Below are 18,145 nucleotides of genomic sequence, written 5' to 3'. Positions count from 1 at the left end.
GGGCCCAACGACACCTAACCCCCTTCAGCCGGGCTCAACGGCCCCCGGGCCACGGCAGCAGCGCCCTGGCCACCCCATCCCGCTCCGTACGAGCCCCGCTTGCCACACGGGAACGCCACAGCGGCACGGCTGCGGGCCGCACGGACAGGGCGCTCCCCACAGCGAGCGGGAGCGCCGGGAGGGAACGGAGAAAGCAGAGAAAGGAGGGAAAGGAGAGAAAGGAGGAGGCGAGGGAAAGGAATGAGGGGAGGGAAGGGGCGGGCACGGCGCCGCGGAGCTGGCCCCGCCCGTGCGCGCACTCGCGCCGCTCTTTTGGCTCTCGGGCCGCGCCGTAGCGCTCCCGGGAGAGAGCGGCATTGTGCGGCCTCCGGCCCGCTCCGCGCAGGCGCCGCCCCGCATTCCCCGCCTGGCGGACCCGGACCCGCCGCCGCCGCCGCCGCGTTCCCCCCTTTCCCCTCCCGCGGCCGCGCTCCTCCCTCGCCGCGGAGGAGGCGGCGGCCGCTCCCCTTTCCCCATCCCCATCCCCCGGTAAGTCACCGAGAGAGCGAGGCGGCGGCTCCTCCTTCTCCTTCTCCTCCTCCTCCTCTCCCGTCTGCTCCTCGTCTCCCGCACCGCCCGGGGCTCTCCCGCACCGCCGTTGCCCGCGCGCGGCGCCGCCGCCGCCTCCCCTCAGGCAGCGCGCGCGGAGCCCGCCCGCTCCCCTTCCCTTCCCCCCCCGGCCCCGCGCCCCCAGCCCGGCCCCCGCCCTCCCCCGGCCGCGTGGGGACCCCTCCGGTCACCCCCTCCCCACATTCGGGCTCTCCACGGGGAGCTCCCCCCACATTCCAGAGCGAGGGAAGGGCGGTTCGGGGCCGGGGGCTCGTGGGGGGGGCTCGGGGGGTGTGATCGGTACCGCGTGTGTGGTGGCGGGGGATGCGCTGGGCTCGGAGCCCCCCGGGCACGGAGCCCGCCCGGGCCCGGGCAGCGATGCTGCGGTGGTTTGGCAGCGCGCTGCGGGCTCGCTCGACTTCCCAGATGAGTTCCAGATGAAAAGGAGTCGGGATCTGCGTTAGGAAAGTTTAATTTCTTGTTGTGGCCCCCCCCAGATTGGCCGGGGAGTGTCCCTGAGCGGAGATAGTCAGGATGCAATTCCTGTGCCATGTGCTCTCGGATGGCCCTGCTGGAGCAGATCCTGTGCTCCCGTCCAGCCTGGCCCATTCTGGGATTTTGGGATCTCCCCACACCGGGCACAGCCCGCAGGCAACTGGTAGCGCCCTGCTCTGCACCCTGTCGGGAAGGAGATGCTTGGAATGCCAGTGGATCCTGAGAGCAAACGCTTTCGCTCCCAAATGTGCTGCCACCAGCAAAAGGAGCTGCGATGTTGCAAAGGCACTTAGAAGGCAAATCCTGACAGTGTGAGCCGGGGGTGATTCTGTTCCTGAGCTGAAATGTGGCTGAGCTGCAGTGGAGATTTGTTCCCTCTGCAGCATCAGCCCCGATTACAGAATCCTGGCACTGCACTCCATCAGGTCTTGTTACAGAAAGCGAGTCTGGAGAGGCTGATCCAAGGCTGCTGCCAGTCAGGGAAGTCTCGGGTGGAGAAGGGGATGGTTTGATGCTCGGACCTTTCAGCAGGGAAATATGACACCAAAATATTCACATTCTGAGGTGAAAGGAATCTAGTGAGGTCTCAAACTTTTGAAGTGCCCGTTATTTTTTGTTTTCCTTATCATCTCTTACTCTCTGGTTTAATAAATTAAGATAGAAAGGCCTTGAACTGTTCCTTCCATCTTCCATACAAACTACTGTATTTACCCTGAGCTAAGTACTTGTTACAAGTGTTTTGGGGTCTGCAGTATGAAAACCCTGCCACACCTCAAAGCTCTTGTGCTGTACTTCTGTTTGGAAAAAGCTTTCCAAGGAGTGATCAAAGGCCATGGCTTGAGTTCTTGGTCTTGCACATAAGTAGGTCTGAAAGCCTAAAATACTGCTGTGTTGTTCAACAGATAATAAATAGGGGTTTTCATACTGGTTTCTGGCAACCTGTGCTTTGACCAATCCCACTCTCGTGCATGCTGAGAATCTTTTTGACAGCTAATGAGAATATTTTGTTTTTCTTCCAGGTTTTCCTTTCAGCGTGGTTCTCTCGGTGGCAAGAGCTGCCTTTTGAAGCAGCACATTCATTCTCCCCTTCAAGCACCCATAAGTCTCATTTGCCAGCTCCAGAACCATGGCAACAGAAGAAAAGAAGCCAGATGCAGAATCCACCAAAACACAATCTACTCCTTCCTCCTCGACCAATCAGAGCAAGGTGTGTGTGGGGCCCCAAAAAACATCCCTGTAAAAACACCTGGGACTACCTGAACACTCAGCAGCCAGACCTGAACCAGGGTTTTGAATTCTCCTGTTATTAAGATTATTAATATAAAATTGAGATCTTTTCCGTGTGGCTGTTTCTGCTGTTGTCTCGTGCTGGGGATTTTATGGGAAAAGTGGATGGAGTGCAGCACTGCTGTGGTGCTAATTTTTCTTTTTTGTTTTTTTGATTTTGGGGAAGTTCTCACTAGTGAAGTGCTTCTTGTCATTTTGATCATGACAAAGGCTGTTTGTTTGTATCCTTGGAATGCTGGAGAATTGGTGAATCTCTAGTTGTGGAGTGGGGAAACAGTTATTCAGGTTCTTTGAAGCTGGAGATACTCAAAGGAGGTGTTGCTGTATAAATATGAGGCCTTTTCAAAGGGTAAAAGTGGGATTTTAGGGGCATGGAGGTATTTTCCTGTGGTTTAATTCCTGATCAGGGTGAATATGCAAACACTTGAAAGCACTGCACAGATCAATATCAAGAGTGTCAGGCACTTTGTGGTTGGGCTGCTGGATGATTCTCACCTGTTGATTACTGGCTTGGATGGAATTCACCTCAGGGCTGACTTGGTGTTGTGCTTGGAGCAGTGAGGCCCCAGACTGAAAGGGTGCTTGTTTTGTTTGGTTGTTTTTTGAATTTGGAGGGGAATGGGAATGTAAATGTGATGTAAATGCTGGGATCTGTTATGGTGAGCATCCACGTGGTCCATTCCTCTGTACTGATCAGATCTGACCACTGAGATACTCAATTTGGAATTTAACTCATTCATAAATATGTTTCTTCCAGCCTGCCCCAGTAAAGCCAAACTATGCTCTCAAGTTCACGTTAGCAGGACACACCAAGGCAGTGTCATCAGTCAAGTTTAGTCCTAATGGAGAGTGGCTTGCCAGCTCCTGTAAGTATTGCTTGCTTTTCTCTCATTTCAAGCAGAAATGGGGGCTTTGAAAAGGGCCTGTCTGCAGTGCTACCTTCAGCAGGGAGAGGAGGGATGTCATGTCATGGTTTTTCTTAAAAGTGATACCAAAGCTGTCACTCTTCAAGATAATTTGATTTAAGTTTTGTTACTTTGAGCACTGGGTTTTTGCATTGCCAGGAGAGCCCTCACCTGTTCAGCTTTCCTTACTGAGCAAGTGGGCAAAAACCAATGCAGGATTCTTTCCTGTGCAGAGGAAACCGTTGTGCTTTTCTTTATCATTAGAAACTTAAGCTCTTAATTTAAAACTTTGTGCACAGAATCTGAAGGCAGAACTTGCCTGTGGGAAATAAGGAGAGTGCTGCTGGGCTGCAGAGTTGTGTTCTTATGCTCTGTCCTGTGTGCCTGTGGTGGTTGGCACTCAGAGGCTTTAATTGCCCCAGTGAAGTGCAGAAAGTTGTTACAAATAATGTTTCACTGCTTGCTCTCTTAAGTGATAGAACAAGTTCCTTTTCTGTCAGCTTTGGTATTTCATAAGGGTTTTTTTGGTGTTCAGCACTGCTTGACAGCTTTGCATTGAAAATGTGCTTGTGTGACTGTCAGTGATCCAGAGAGGACCCATGTGTAGGGAAAGGGCAGCTGGAAATGTTGAATATGACAGTGAGGGACACTGGAACATCTTCCAGACATGGGAATGGCTTGGGGCTTTGACTCCACTGCAAACAGCCTCAATAAACCAGTGCACTGTGCCATACAAATCATTCTTACAGTGTCCCCATCTGAGTCCCCCTCCCCTCTCCCCTGAACATGTTTTCCAAACTATATCTGGCAAATAGCAACTTTTTCTCTGACTTGTTTTGCAAGTTACCATGGATAATATGTTTGGGTTTCTGCAGGCATCCATTCACTCCAGCTTGTGGTGTAATTATTGTTCTTTTTGGAGCAAAAGCCTTTCAAGCATTCCCGTGGATCAGCACTACTTTTACCACTGGCAATCTAAAACAAAAGTAGAAACCCAAGTTGTCAAGAGAGAAACTAAAGCTGCTGGAGTGTCTCTGCATTCCAGGCAGCTTATGTAACCTCAGCTGCTGCAGAGTGCTGTGTAGGAAGCTGTTCTTCACCAATTCCATATCACCTCCTTCCCTGAGGTCTGCCTGGGGAGGGAGAACTGCCCAGAGCCACAGTTAACTTCTTTCCTTTCACCTGGGAGGGACAGCTCTGGTAATGCTGTTAATTCACCTCTGAACTGGCACATTCTTTTCCAGCTGCTGACAAACTCATTAAAATTTGGGGAGCGTATGATGGCAAGTTTGAAAAAACAATATCTGGTCATAAACTGGTAAGTATGAGGTGATTACTGTGGGAATTTAGCTGGGAAGAATTTTGCTTTCTTTTCCTCATTCAGAAGTTTCCATTCTTGGTTAGTTCTGCCTGTGTAGAAGGTTTGTTCTTCAGTCTTGTTTTGCAGTTTTTTGTTTATATAGTCCTGGAATTGCTGGAGTAATATTGGGGCAGGCTGGGAATATGGGTGGAGTGCAGGCTGCTCATGGAATACCTGCATTCCCAGTGCCCTGCCAGCTTCTTGTGTCCCTGAATTTCAGGAGAGCCCACCTCAGACACAGGACAGAGAATTCCTGGGTGAAAATCCCTGTGAGTTCTAACACTGTGTCCTGTTCCATCTTTCCTTTGTATAAGGAACAAAACACTTGCCTTTTAAGGAGATTAAATTTTTCTTGTGGGTTTGCCTACATAAACACAACACTTACTCATTCTGCAAAGTTCTAAAGAAAACATAAAACTCCCAAGCCCTTTGGTTTTCCTTTTTTTTAAAGTTTTTTTTTTATGTGCTGAAGTTTCATGAGCAAAAATGAAGATTTATCAAAAGAAAATCCGCTGGAATCTTCTCAAGCCTTTGGGGACTTGGACTGTAAAGAGGAGCCATTTGTCATGAAGAAAAGCCACTTACTCAGATTAATTTATGAGCATTCTATTTAGGAATTCCAACAAAGGATTTTGGTGGCCACAGTGAGAACTGTGTGAACAAGCTACTGATGTTCTCAGAGTATGTGGCTCAGCTTAAAATTAACTTGTGCTAGAGGAGCTCTTAACCCAGCAAAATCACTGAATTCCTGACTCTCAGTGCTGAATTTTCATTCAAACTTCTGCTGGGAATGTGCAGTCTGTGTTTTCCACTTTTCTGTGGATGAACAAACAGAGCTGAGAAGAGAATTGTTTTCCTTTGTTTTAGGGGATCTCTGATGTTGCTTGGTCATCAGATTCCAACCTCCTTGTCTCTGCCTCCGATGACAAAACTCTCAAAATATGGGATGTAAGCTCGGTAAGGGCAGCAACTATTATTTATTTACCTTCATTTTCCTCCAGCATTGCCTTCTTCACTTGTGTCCCTGCTTGTAACAAGCTGGTGAATGGGCTGTGAGGATGAATGAATGGTGCTGTCTGCTCTTGGAGAGAGTGGGATGCTTGTGGATACCCTGAGGAGCCTGTTATGCTCTGAGAGAGCACTAAAGCCTGATGATGGAGATAGAACCACAGCAAAAAGCCTCTCAGATGAAATCTTTTTGTAATTTCTTATCACAGCCACACTTATTTCTGCTTTTCACCCCCCCATTCTCTCATGACAGGGAGAACTGGATAATTTGGTTGTGTTTTGATTTAGGAATGTTAAATGGTTTGGATCCTCCTGAGCTGCCCAAAGGGTTTGCACCTCGTCTGCAATCTTTATGATGGTTTTATATTGTTCTTTTCTTTCCTGCTCTGTTGCAGCTGGCCCTCTGCCCATCTAAACCTGGGGTTAGAGATGGTTTTTTTTCTGTGCTGCACAGTGATTAACCTTAATGTGGTCTCTCTGGGTGCTTTTATGGTGCTGGGTGATGCTGTGTATTTAACTCTCCTGAATTTTATTTCAGGGTAAGTGCTTAAAGACATTGAAAGGGCACAGTAACTACGTTTTCTGCTGCAATTTCAACCCTCAGTCAAACCTCATCGTTTCTGGCTCAGTGAGTGGTTTTTAATTTTTTTTTTCCTTTTGTGGGAAGCAAGTACTGCACACTCTGTCACTTGTCACTAAAGGGACAGACAGGTTCTTTAGGGATCCTTGGCAGAATGATGATGGCATTAAATCATAGTTACAATTACAGCTTTATTTTCTTAACAGATTATTATGATTAGTGTAGCACACTAATTTATGATTAGAATGGCACAGGATTTCTGCAGGCAGGATTGATGTAGTACAATTTATAAGTAGTGATTGCAGAATTTATAGTACAACTTAGAGTTTCTAATCACCTGGATTCTCATTTATCTAAAGGATGACTTCTAATCACCTCTCCCTCTGCAGATTGGGTCAGATCATGGTTTGAAAACAATATTAACTGAAAGAACATGAATCCCACAGCCCATTTCAATTGTGTTTTCCCTCTCAAACACATACAAACACAGCTTGTAGTCAGGTGAGCTGTGCATTGCCCCTGCTGTGTTTGCTTGGAGAAAAACAAAATCCATCCTCAATGTCCTACATGGAGACAAGGAGATCAGGGAGCTGTTGCCAAACTCTTGGTTGTGTCCTGAGCTTTCTGACCCAGCTGGGATAAGATTTCATGCTGTAGCCAAGCTGTACCTGAATGCCTTGACTAAATCCCCTGGTGCCTCTCTTCCCTCTGCAGTTTGATGAAAGCGTGAGGATATGGGATGTGAAAACAGGGAAGTGCCTCAAGACGTTGCCTGCTCACTCTGACCCAGTTTCAGCTGTAAGTCCTGATCAGTGAACACACAAATGCTTGTTTTGTTGGCAGAGCTCCTCTCCTGCCCCTGCAGAGAGGTGACTTTGTGCTCTGCTACCAAGCCCTTGCACAGTGTCCAGCCTGGGCTGTGGTTGCTGCCAGTGGCCATTGCTCAGGGGGAATGGAGTGAGTGGTGTTTTCTCCAAGATCAGTGTGGATTTTAGTCCTGGCTGCAAAGGTCAGGCATGCCTGAGTGTCATTCTGGGACACAAATTTGTGGCACTTGATGCTCAGAGAGCAACCTGTATTTCTTTTGCTTTTGTGTTGTTCCATAGAGCACTCCTGTTTTAAATCCCAGTCATTTCACAGGAGAAATGAGCTTGAAATGCAGCAATATCCATTGGAATGAAGGAAAATTCACCAGGAGTTGTTCAACTCTTAATGTCTTTGAAATGAAGAACATTTAAAAAAAATCTGAGCCTCACATATGTTGAACTCTGGCTGTTCTAACATGGTTGTTCTGCCATGTGTAAAAGATATTTCACATTTACAAATATCTCTTAATAGTAATAATTCTAAAGAATTGTTCTTTAGATAGAAATAGCAGAAAATTACTTTAAAACATATAAATGGCTATGTAAGAGGTTCTTTTCCATGCCCTTAAAATAATCAGGTTCTGTCTTCAGGTTTGTTTCTGCTCATGTCAGAAATGGAAAATAAGGACTTGAAGTGGAGCTTAAACATTTGATCTTTATGAACATCAGTAAAATTATTCGTTTTAATCATTACTATTAATAATATTGCAGGTGCATTTTAATCGTGATGGATCCCTGATAGTGTCAAGTAGCTATGATGGACTCTGGTAAGTGGTTATTTCTTCTCTGCACCTTTTGAATTTTAGAAATACTTTTTTTGTATTTGTAATGTTAAAATTGTAATAAAAGATTTCAATCCAAATAATAATTTTTGTGTGTTTTTTAACAGTCGAATCTGGGATACAGCATCAGGCCAGTGCTTGAAAACACTGATTGGTAAGTAGAAATATTTCTTTTCTGGGCTCTATTTTTCACACAGATTCTCTGTGTTTCAGAGAAACTATTAAAAAACGAATGTCAAAAGAAACCCTCTGTCAGTGAGACAACACAGCCTTGCATTTTGTAACACTGATTTTAATTTTGCTGTAGATGATGATAACCCTCCTGTGTCTTTTGTGAAGTTCTCACCAAATGGCAAATACATATTAGCTGCAACTTTGGACAAGTAAGTATTAAAAAAAAAAATAAAGAAGAACACACAAGTTTGAAATTTGGAGTATCAGGTGATGCTTTATTTTTCTTTTTGGCTGCCATAGTAAGGATAATAAATGACTTCATATATAGTGTTTTATTGTGGAGGAGAATGTGAATGGCATGGCAGTAAAATTAATATTTTGGGGTTAACTACCCCTGCATTCCAAAGCCAGGCTGAAAGGATTCATGTAGACTTTTGGAACTCTGGTCTGGAGAAACATTTTTCAGCTGCTAGGAACTTTTCAGATAGGAAAAAAAAAAGAAACCACCCAAGAACTAAAATGTTGGTTTTTCTTTTTTTTTTTTTTTCCAGCACTCTTAAACTTTGGGACTACAGCAAAGGAAAGGTAATTCTTTCTCTTTATGTAGACTTAACTAAGCTTTTAGGAAAATTGGATTTTACATGTGATTTTTAAACAACATATGAGTACTACAGAAAAGAGTGTGTATCCCCCTTCAGTGGACAGGATGAACTTTTAGCAGAGCCTGTTGCAACAGTACAAGGACTAATGGTTTTAAACTAAAAAAAAAGTGGACTCAGGTTAAAAAGTTCCCTGGGAGGGTGCTGAGGCCCTGGCACAGGGTGCCCAGAGAAGCTGTGACTGTCCCTGGATCCCTGGAAGTGCCCAAGGCCAGGCTGGATGGGGTTTGGAGCACCCTGGGATGGTGGAAAGTGTCCCTGCCCATGGCAGACCTTTAAAGGTCCCTTCAAACTCAAACTATTCTGTGATTCTGACTAAAGATGTGTTAGAAAAGAAAAAAAAAAAAAAAGAAAATAAAATACTTGCTTTCTTCATAGCCCTGAGAATTAAGCACAGCAATATTTCTGCATTTTTCTCTTCATGAACAATAAATTGCCTTTGATCTCTTTCACTGTTGTGATGGGACAAATTTAGGGCTTTGTTTTGAGTTTTAGAGTTTTAGAGCAGAGCATCTGCATCCTGTACATCAGTTGGCAGGGTGGGAAACACAGACTGATGTGTTTAGTCTTTTTTTCTCAGAAAGTTTGTCCTTGACTGAGCAAACTCCCTCCCAGCTGCCCTAATGTCCTGTGGCTCTTCCCTTGCAGTGCCTGAAGACGTACACAGGACACAAAAATGAGAAGTACTGCATATTTGCCAATTTCTCTGTCACTGGTGGAAAGGTTGGTGTTGATCTGATGATTTATTCTTACCTATGTGCATTTTTCCTGCTCCTCTCTGTAGATAAAAAAGAGGATTTTTGGGGCTGGAAACCTCCTCTGGTTTCTGTGGCTCTAGGTGGGTTCACTGTCAGGTTTCCTGACTTTTTCAGCTTCTCCCTTTCACGTGACAAAAATGAAATGTTTACTGAGAAACAGCACTTGGAGATGGATCAGAAAGATTCAGATAACTGTGTTTTCTCTCTGCCCCTCCAGTGGATTGTGTCTGGTTCAGAAGACAACCTGGTTTATATCTGGAACCTTCAGACAAAAGAGATTGTACAGAAACTACAAGGACACACAGGTGAGGGAGAGGATTCTGTTTTTATTGATGAAATATCCCTCATATCATCAGGCTTAGCCTGAGCATTTTCTCTCAATACCAATTTTGACTTTCAGACCCATAAATTCTTGTGTGGCTGAAGCTTAATTGAACCCTGGGAGTTTTGCTCTTTTTTATGAAGAGTTTTATGAGCATTGAAAATGTTTTCTTCTTCAACTGTCAGAACTTTGACATCAGCTTGCAATGGAAATTTGCTTGAGCACAGAACTGGTCATGATATTTAATATTGAATTGTCTCATAACATTAATGAGTGAATGGTCTGGTAACACCTTCCAGAGCTGCAGCTCCCAAGGATAAGGATTGATGTGGTCTGGAAATGTCTGTGCATGGGCCTGGTCTTGAACCATGAGATGTTCCCTGGTGGGTATTTCAGTCTGAGTCCTGGAAAAGAGCAGAGGTTTAACTGAAATCTCAGTGTGCTCACTTCTTTACTTGGAGCTGGATCCCAGTAATTTGGAGTGTAAGGAAGGCAGTGGCAGCAGATTTTCATTTTCAGGCTCTGAAGGTGAAGTGTTAACTACAAACTGAGCAGGATGTTGGAAATGACAAAAAAACTGACCTGAGTTTTGAGTCAGCTTTGTCTGACATGATCTGATAGAAGTGAGAACTCGAATCTAGAGAGTTTTCACCTTTTGAAACCTGTCAAACACTTTCCTACTGCCCTCAATTCTTTCCTGCTTCTATTTCCTCTCACAGAGGAGCAACAGTTATAAGATATTTACAAATAACACATTTAATTCTGCTACCAGGAAATAATAACTTGGCTTAATAAAACACGGTTGCTAATTTTCAGAAATGCCTGCCATGAACCAGATATAAATAATTTCATTTTTCTCTCTTTTCTTTTTGCTCAGATGTTGTCATCTCCACAGCTTGTCACCCAACAGAAAACATCATTGCATCAGCAGCACTAGAAAACGACAAAACAATTAAACTGTGGAAGAGTGACTGTTAAACGTTCCAGGATTGCTTTAGAGACTGTCAGGAAAAACAACAACAAAAAAATGTTTTTAAAAAAATTATTAAAAAATAAAAACACCCATAAATCCAGTTTGGCAGGAAACCTGAAGAATATTTGATAAAGTGGTTTCTGTTAGTCTTGGCCCAAAGAAAACATCTTAGCTCTGCTAGAGCTGGGCAATGTGGTGGAAAAAAAAAAAATGCAGTGTCTCCTTTTCTTGCCTAATGTTTTGGCAGACAAATGGATGATTCTGATGTGGAGTCAGAATCCTTGGACACCCCAAAGATACTGTATTTTCTGATGGCATTGCTTCTGGGCACTGTTGCTGCTTAAGGAAGAGCTGCCAGTCTACTTTGTACCAGTAAGTTAAGTCACAAGCCTAGAGATGTGTGGAATTTTTTAAAAATATGTCTAATTTTTTTTTATTTTTTAATTTTTTAAGTTTTTTTTGGTTTTTTTTTTTCCAGAATGTAGGTTCTAGTCTCTTGGGAAGTTTCTGTATTGTTTTAAATAGGAGTACTGCATCTTTAAGGGTGCTTCATTTTAAAACACTCAACTCAAACTTTGTGACCAAATAAAACCATGCAGTTCCAGATTTCCCTTTTCCTGCCCCTGACTTGACTCCTGTGGTGGAATCTCTTACCTTCTGTATAGTTGCTTACCTCTTGTTACGTGTGTTTAATAGATGCTGTTCTAGAGCAAAGTTACAGTTCTTCTGTTAACCATTAAAATGAATCCTGCTTGTAGTTGTTCTCAGCATATTTTAATTTTTTTTTATTTTGCCTCTTTTGTTTCTAAAGCCGACTCACAGAACACTGTAAAGTTATTTCAATGTAAAAAGAAACAAACCCAGACTTTTTGTATCTTGGCAATCCATGGTATGAAGCTGTATTGCAAATGGCATGACTCTGTATCTATCTCAGCATTGGTATTTCTTTCCCTTTTTGTCATATCCATGTGGTATTTACACATCCAGAAAAATACCATGTGCCATAATAAAAAGGTGGGATTTTATGTGTATGTTTGTGGTTAAGAGTGTGCTCGTGTGAAGTGTCTGTGTCCATGGAAGCTTCTCTTAAAAACATTTTTAAGGGGAAATGTTTTCTGTAGAAAGCAATGAGGGAGGATGAGGAGGATGTGGAGAAAAAGAGGAACAAACACAAGTCCAAATTTATTTAATAAAAGGAGAAGGAATGAGCTGACACCATTGCTACAACCCCTGATAGAGAGCTTGAGCCTTGTCCTTGCAGGATTTACTTTGTGCTGGGTAACAAATACACAGAGGCACAAGTTTTACTGCACCCTGAGGGTTCTGCTGCAAGGGGATATTTTGCTCCTGGTGAAGCAAAACCTCTTTTTATTTTTGTATTTACCTCATGTGCTTGGTAATAAAAGCAAATCAATTACAGTCCCGACTTCTGGAGTGCTGCTCTGAGGCTGCCTTGCTTTGAAACCCTTGGAGAAAAAGAGCTGTGAGACGTGAGGCATAGGTTTTCTTTTTAAAATATAAAAATAGAGTTCATGTTGAGCTGCTAAAATGGCTATTAATAATATCACTGCCTTTGGAGGTTTTTCATTATCCCCAGGAAGGGACAATGTGTCTAGACTTGGTGTCACTGCTAAAATGATCAACTGATGATTTTTTTTGAGCCGTTTTCTTGAAGCCAGTGAAACTTCAATGCAAGATGTGGCTGTGCTGCTTTACAGCATGGAGAAGGTGGAATTTTACTCCAGTAAAGCATTATAATGTTGATTCAGAAATATTTCCTGTCATCGTGCTTCTCATATCTCTGTGTGTGAGGGGCTTTGCTTGCCCAGCTTTGCTGTCACACAGAGCTGTGATGAAGGGAGATGAATTTCCTGCTATCACGAGGAAATCTCTTGAACAGGGATAGAAAAAACCCCAATGTAAAGGATCTGCTGTAAAGCTGCTCTTCATAAAGGTTGTGCTTAAATCCTTAATATCCCACCTGGGATTAATGCTGGGGCCGATTGCTGTGAGCTCTACTTATGTTTAATTCTGTGCAGCCTGGCATGGCTGTGGTGGTTGGAGGGCCAGGATTAGCTCAAGCACAGCTCTGGAAATCAGGATTGTGTTCTGGCTGGAGGGGCTGCAGTCGGGGAGGTGTAACTTTATTTTAGGTACAGGCTGAGAGTGCCTGGGTTGTGTTTCTACTGCGGGCCTCTGCCGCACCGGCGACTTCGAAACTGAGAGAAAACGCGAGCTGGGTGACTAAAAAAACACGCTGCTGCTTTTTTGAATTTCTTGTAGCATCTCCAGTAAAGAAAAGAAAAGGGATAAAAACGAAAAAAACATGGTTAGATGCCACGAAGTAGGTGGCAGTGCCTTAACCGTATGCGTGTTGTATAGGCCACTGGGACCCCTTCCATCCTTATCAAGGGGAGTGCTAACCTTCTCTCCTTTCATACAACACGGCTCATTTCCTGCTCCCAAACCTATTTAAACCTCCCACAACCTATATCTATATAAGACAGCGTGAGCCAAATTTGGGGCTTTTTATTCCCTCGGTTTGACGTCTCTTTTCATCCTCACTAAAAAGTTTTACTCTAAAGCCTAGTTTCGCCCTAAAACACCTAAAAATCTCGGTTAAAATCGCCAAAACGCGGGCTTTCCGCTACTCCTTTTAATATATTCACACTACCAGCCAGTCAGCGTTCAGAAGGCGGAGTTTCTTCGCCAGCCCCGTGACGCGCTGCGCGTGGCTTTGCTGCGGCCTCGCTGACGGAGGCGGCCGAGCTCGAGGTTCGCGGGTTCGGGTCCCGCCCCCGGCGGGGCGGTGCCACTGGGGTGAGCTCGGCGCGGGGTGTGCGGCCGGTCCGCGTAACCTGCGCAGGGTTTGAGCTTTCCCCGTGGATATCCCGCGGGTTTGAGCTTTCCCCGTGGATATCCCGCGGGTTTGAGCCGTCCCGCCGGGTATCTCTGGGGTTTGAGCTTTCTCCGTGGATATACCTCGGGTTTCAGCGGGACTGCACCGCGGGCTGTGCTGGTGGAATCTCCCGCAGCCGGAGCAGCGGTGCAGGAGGGAGCCCCATTCCCGATGTGTTCCCGCTGCCCCGGAGCTGGTAAATCGCTCCGAGTTCCGTCAGAGCTAAATACGAGTTACAAGATCCAGATGTGGGAGCGGTGGAAGAGCTTGGGTGGGTTTTTTTTCCCCCTTCTCTTAAGGTCTTTCTCTTCGGCATCCCAAGGGGATAAAACCAGGCAAACATTTTTCTAAATGAGCTCTGCAACACCTCAAACCAGCCCGGGGAGCTGCAGTTCCCCGCGGGATTACTCCCGCAGCATCCCTCTGCAGGTCCCACCCTAAAGGGAGGGGATGCTGCTCCATCCCCCGACCCTGCGACTGTCCCAGAGCTTCCCGCTGGGTTCCCGATGGGAAGGACCAGCGGAGGAGCCGCTTTTCCGCAGGAGGCTGCGGATCCAGATGCAGCGCCCAGGGGTTTGCGCGGCCCCGCCAGATGTGCACAGCTGCTGCATCACAGACTCTCAGAACGGCTTGGGGTGGAAGCGACCTTACAGATCATCCCATGCCAACCCCCCGCCGTGGGCAGGGACACCTTCCAGCCTCCCAGGCTGCTCCAAGCCCTGTCCAGCTCTCCTTGGACACTTCCAGGGACGCTTCATCACTGCTACAGAGCCCAGGCTGCTCCTGGCTGCCTCTTCCAGATAACTGATGAGTTTATTAGGGGATTAAAAGTTAGTTCCCCCTCCTTATTGAATGCTCTGATTTATGCATGCGTTTAAATCAATCCCATTTCCTGCCTTTTATCCCTTCTCCCCCAGGCTTTCAGGCTTTACTGTGTCAGACATTTGTTACAATCACATTGTTTTGAGGCAAGCGAGACGCCGTGGGTGGTTTAAGGGATTTGAATCCATGAGCTGAATTTCTTGGGCACTTCTGCCAGGTGCCAGCTGCCCCCTTGAGCTGTACATGCCCCTCCTTGGATCAGTTTGTGCTGCCTCCTGGTGAGATATAAACCAGCATCCCTGCTAATGAAGATGCTGCTGGAGATCAGGTCCAAGGCTGCCTGGCTGGGAGCTGTGTCTGGCACAGGAGGTGGGCTGGGGTGCCCAGGGTGGGGGATTTCAGGTGCTGCTAGCAGGCAGTTGCTGGATGAGCTACATAAGCAGCTTATTTTGTCATTTTAATTTTTTAATCCCGTGCATTCAGTCGCGCTCTCTTATTAGTAAGCATTAGCTCTCCAAGTCCCATTAGCTCCGCTGAGAGCTGGGGCTGTGCTTGTGGGGACAGCACGGGAGGAGCCAACAGGGGGCTGGGGCCCGGTCCTGCAGCTGGTGACATCCCTAGTGTCCCATGTGGGTGTGACCTGGCCCTGTAGAGCCATCAGTGCTCAGCCCTTTCCTCTGCTGTCCCCCTGTCCCCTCCCCAAGCCCCTGGCACACCCAGCTCCCTCCAGAGCTGATCCAAGCCCGGGGCTGGCTCTAACTCTCCCTGCTTTATTAAGGCAACTATTTTCTAGTGTGTAAATACATTCCATTCAAACCCTCTTCCCTCTCCTTCAGGTTTCCCCCTTAACCCCAGGGCCATCCCCAGAGCCGTAATTTGTGAGAGGATGTCAAGTCTCGGATTTAAAATTAGTTGACTGCTTCTCTTTAATAAAATTATTCCTTTCCTCTTTAAATAGCACAATATGTCACAGAAAGCCGGTGGGTCCGTTCATGAAGATGAGGCAGCTCAGAGCGGAAAAAGAGATGGGAAAAAAAAAAAAAAGTAAAACCATACATCTCCCCAAACCCCTTCTGCCTAATCCAACTGAATTAGAGGATTTCGAAGTGGATTTAAAACTAAATCTTGATTAGGGAGAATTTCTCTCCAAGAGCTGCTGCACGGTGGTATTAATGGGAAGTGATCGTGGACAGAGGAAATAGGACAGAAATAACTGAGGGTAGCACATACGCACTCAGGTCTGTGCATGAACTGAAAGAATTGCGGAATTTCTCCAGAGGAGGGAAGAAATTCGGCATCGACATAAGGAGCCTGGGTGCCAGGGGCTGGCTGGGAGCAGCCAGATCCCTGCTGCACCGACGGCACCTCCCTGAATCCCGCGGGAAGGGCTCGCAGGTGAGGAGGACACTCCGAGGACGAGGACGGCTGGGGTGAAGAACCAGGAAGAGAGGAGATCTCATCCTGCACCCCCAGATCCCCCGTGTTCACCCCCGAGCTCTGGGTGACCCCCCAGCTGCCCCCCATGCTCTGTGGACACATGCCCGGAGGCGCCCATGGGATCCTGTCTCTGCTGACCGTGGTGTTCGTCCTGCCGGACGGTGAGTGCTGCTCTCCCCGGGCTGGGGCGTGCTTTGGGGTCGTAGCTGACATCCCCCCTAAACCCGAGCTGCCCGTTTATCCTCGGGGTGAATTTAGGGGCGCTCCCACGCCAAGCCATGCAGCTGCGTGCCGGTGGTTTTAGGGTGGAGGTAACGTCACCGTGTTTTGTACAAAAGGGCCCTGTGCCAGGATTTGGGATCCCCTGGGCTCCTCTTCCCTGATTTGGCGGGGACAGGGACTCCCCTTGCAGTGCCTGGCTGTGTGAGGGTGCTCAGAACCCCCCAAAACCCTGTGGGAGCACAGGAGAGCTCTGGGTCGTTGTTCAGAGATGAGGAAAGGTAAGGGCAGCAACCTGATTAATCAACAGAGATTGCCTTAACCTCCACAACAGAGGTGGATGGTGGAAATTAATAGCCTTTAAAGGCTTTTTGGAGTTGTTGTTTGTATTTTTTTTTTTTTTTAAGAAACCTGAGAAATGGCTTAATTCCCATTGTGGCAATTTTCAGACACAGTGGCTGCAGGGAAGGGCTGAGCTGCCGCCAGTGCAAAATGTGCAAAGCCCTGGGGACACACTGAGGCCATTGGCCCGGGGTCACAGGCACAGTGGCTCTCAGTGCTCTGAAGGAGGATTTCCCTTCTGTTTCCGAGCAGGTTTGCCTTCCTGATAGACCCTGTGATAACATCAGGGCTGTGTCCAGGGGGAAAACCAAACCACGCTGATAAACCCCATCCTTCTGGAGTAAATACCTCCAAAACAGGCACAGCTAAACTGGAGAAATTCGGTGAAAACAGGAAAAGCAGTTTCTGAACCCGACCGAGTGGTTATGAGGTTTCACCTACTCTTCACACCCCCCGTTTCAAAGCTCCCTTGTTCCCACAGTTTGATCCCAGCTCAAATCTCCGCTAATCTCTGATTTTGCACTGACCTCTAGTGGGAGACGAGTCTGTATTTTCGGGCCCACTGGGTAAACAAGTGACGGGCAGCTCCGGGCTCCGGCTTAATGCGACTTGGCAAGGCAGGGAGCGCTGCGATGCCGTCGGTAGAGAGCAGCTCAGAACGAGTTGAAGTCTTTTCCCCCCGGGAAAAAAAATAAAAAAAAAAAATAAAAGAATAAAAAAAATCCAGCCGTGTTTCTTCTGGTTCTTGTTTAGTGTCTGGACTCCAGTGTTACGGCTGCAACATCGTGGTTGGCACCAAGAACGTGGACATGGGGTGCTCCAACCCCGAGGTGATCACCTGCTCCCAGTCCCACCAGGGCTTCAAGCACCGTTTCTGCATTAAAACAGAGAGCGGTGAGTCCGCCCCCAGGGCTGGGGGTGCGGGGGCTGCTCCGGCCGCTCTTCACCCCCCAAAACCCAACCCTGCACCCCCCACACGGGGCCTGTCCCCTGTGCCAGCCTGTCACAGCGTCCCCTTCACCCTGCCCGAACCCCTGATGTCCTGTTCTTGCTTTCCAGTGGTCCTGGGCATCCTGCTGACCAGCGGCTGTGCCACCTCCCGCCACTGCCAGCAGCAGGAGCTGCCGGGGGTCCGCATCCACTGCTGCGACACCGACCTGTGCAACAGCTCCCCCAGAGCCCCCCGAGAGCCCCCCGGCCACCTCCTGCTGCCCTGCATCCTCGCTGCCCTGCTCCTGTCCTGAGCCCCGCGGGGTGGAGGATGCGGGATGCAGGTGCTGGCAGCGGGGGAGCCCCCATGGCTGCTCCTGGGCTGGGCAGGTCGCTCTCCTCTCCCCTCTCCTCAATAAAAGGTGCTGTACCCTGGGAAGGTGTCAGTGATGTCCCCGCACGGGGATGATCGGGGGCTGAGGGTACCTGCAACATCTCGGGGCAGGGGGAGCGCAGTTTGGGGGTACCTGAAGCATCTCGGGGCAGGAGGAGCGCAGGTTTAGAGGTACCCGCAGCATTCTGGAGCAGGGAAAGCGCAGGTTTAGGGGTACCCGCAGCAACCTGGAGCAGGGGGAGCGCAGTTTGGGGGTACCTGCAGCATCTCGGGGTACGGGGAGCGCAGTCTGGGGGTCTCCCCACGCCCCCGCGGGGATCGGGAGAGCGGCCGAGCTCCGCTCTT

The 18,145-nt window shown here is 47.6% G+C and overlaps 2 protein-coding genes and 1 non-coding gene across 3 annotated transcripts; 2 read left to right on the top strand and 1 right to left on the bottom strand.

Moving 5' to 3' along the window:
- Positions 1-306: 306 nt before the first annotated feature.
- Positions 307-11,788, top strand: WDR5 (WD repeat domain 5). The gene is made up of 14 exons (XM_014873295.2): positions 307-528; positions 2,103-2,290; positions 3,128-3,236; positions 4,520-4,593; positions 5,503-5,592; positions 6,182-6,271; positions 6,938-7,021; positions 7,801-7,856; positions 7,979-8,025; positions 8,179-8,254; positions 8,597-8,630; positions 9,353-9,427; positions 9,680-9,767; positions 10,662-11,788. The coding sequence occupies exons 2-14, from the start codon at positions 2,210-2,212 to the stop codon at positions 10,760-10,762; spliced, it is 1,005 nt and encodes a 334-aa protein (XP_014728781.1). The 5' UTR covers positions 307-528; positions 2,103-2,209; the 3' UTR covers positions 10,763-11,788.
- Positions 11,789-13,075: 1,287 nt separating this feature from the next.
- On the bottom strand, positions 13,076-13,203 carry LOC148221417 (U6atac minor spliceosomal RNA). Its single transcript, XR_015808126.1, has one exon. It is a non-coding gene; the product is annotated as a U6atac minor spliceosomal RNA (small nuclear RNA).
- A 2,254-nt stretch (positions 13,204-15,457) lies between these two features.
- LOC148221416 (uncharacterized) lies at positions 15,458-17,841 on the top strand. Its single transcript, XM_088177491.1, has 3 exons — positions 15,458-16,076; positions 17,230-17,370; positions 17,536-17,841. The coding sequence occupies exons 1-3, from the start codon at positions 16,001-16,003 to the stop codon at positions 17,718-17,720; spliced, it is 402 nt and encodes a 133-aa protein (XP_088033617.1). The 5' UTR covers positions 15,458-16,000; the 3' UTR covers positions 17,721-17,841.
- The last annotated feature ends 304 nt before the right edge of the window (positions 17,842-18,145 follow it).

This window comes from Sturnus vulgaris, chromosome 22 (assembly GCF_052056855.1).
Source record: "Sturnus vulgaris isolate bStuVul1 chromosome 22, bStuVul1.hap1, whole genome shotgun sequence".
NCBI lineage: Eukaryota > Metazoa > Chordata > Aves > Passeriformes > Sturnidae > Sturnus > Sturnus vulgaris.
Note: the sequence above shows the minus strand (reverse complement) of the source record. Positions and strands in the feature narration are given on the sequence as shown.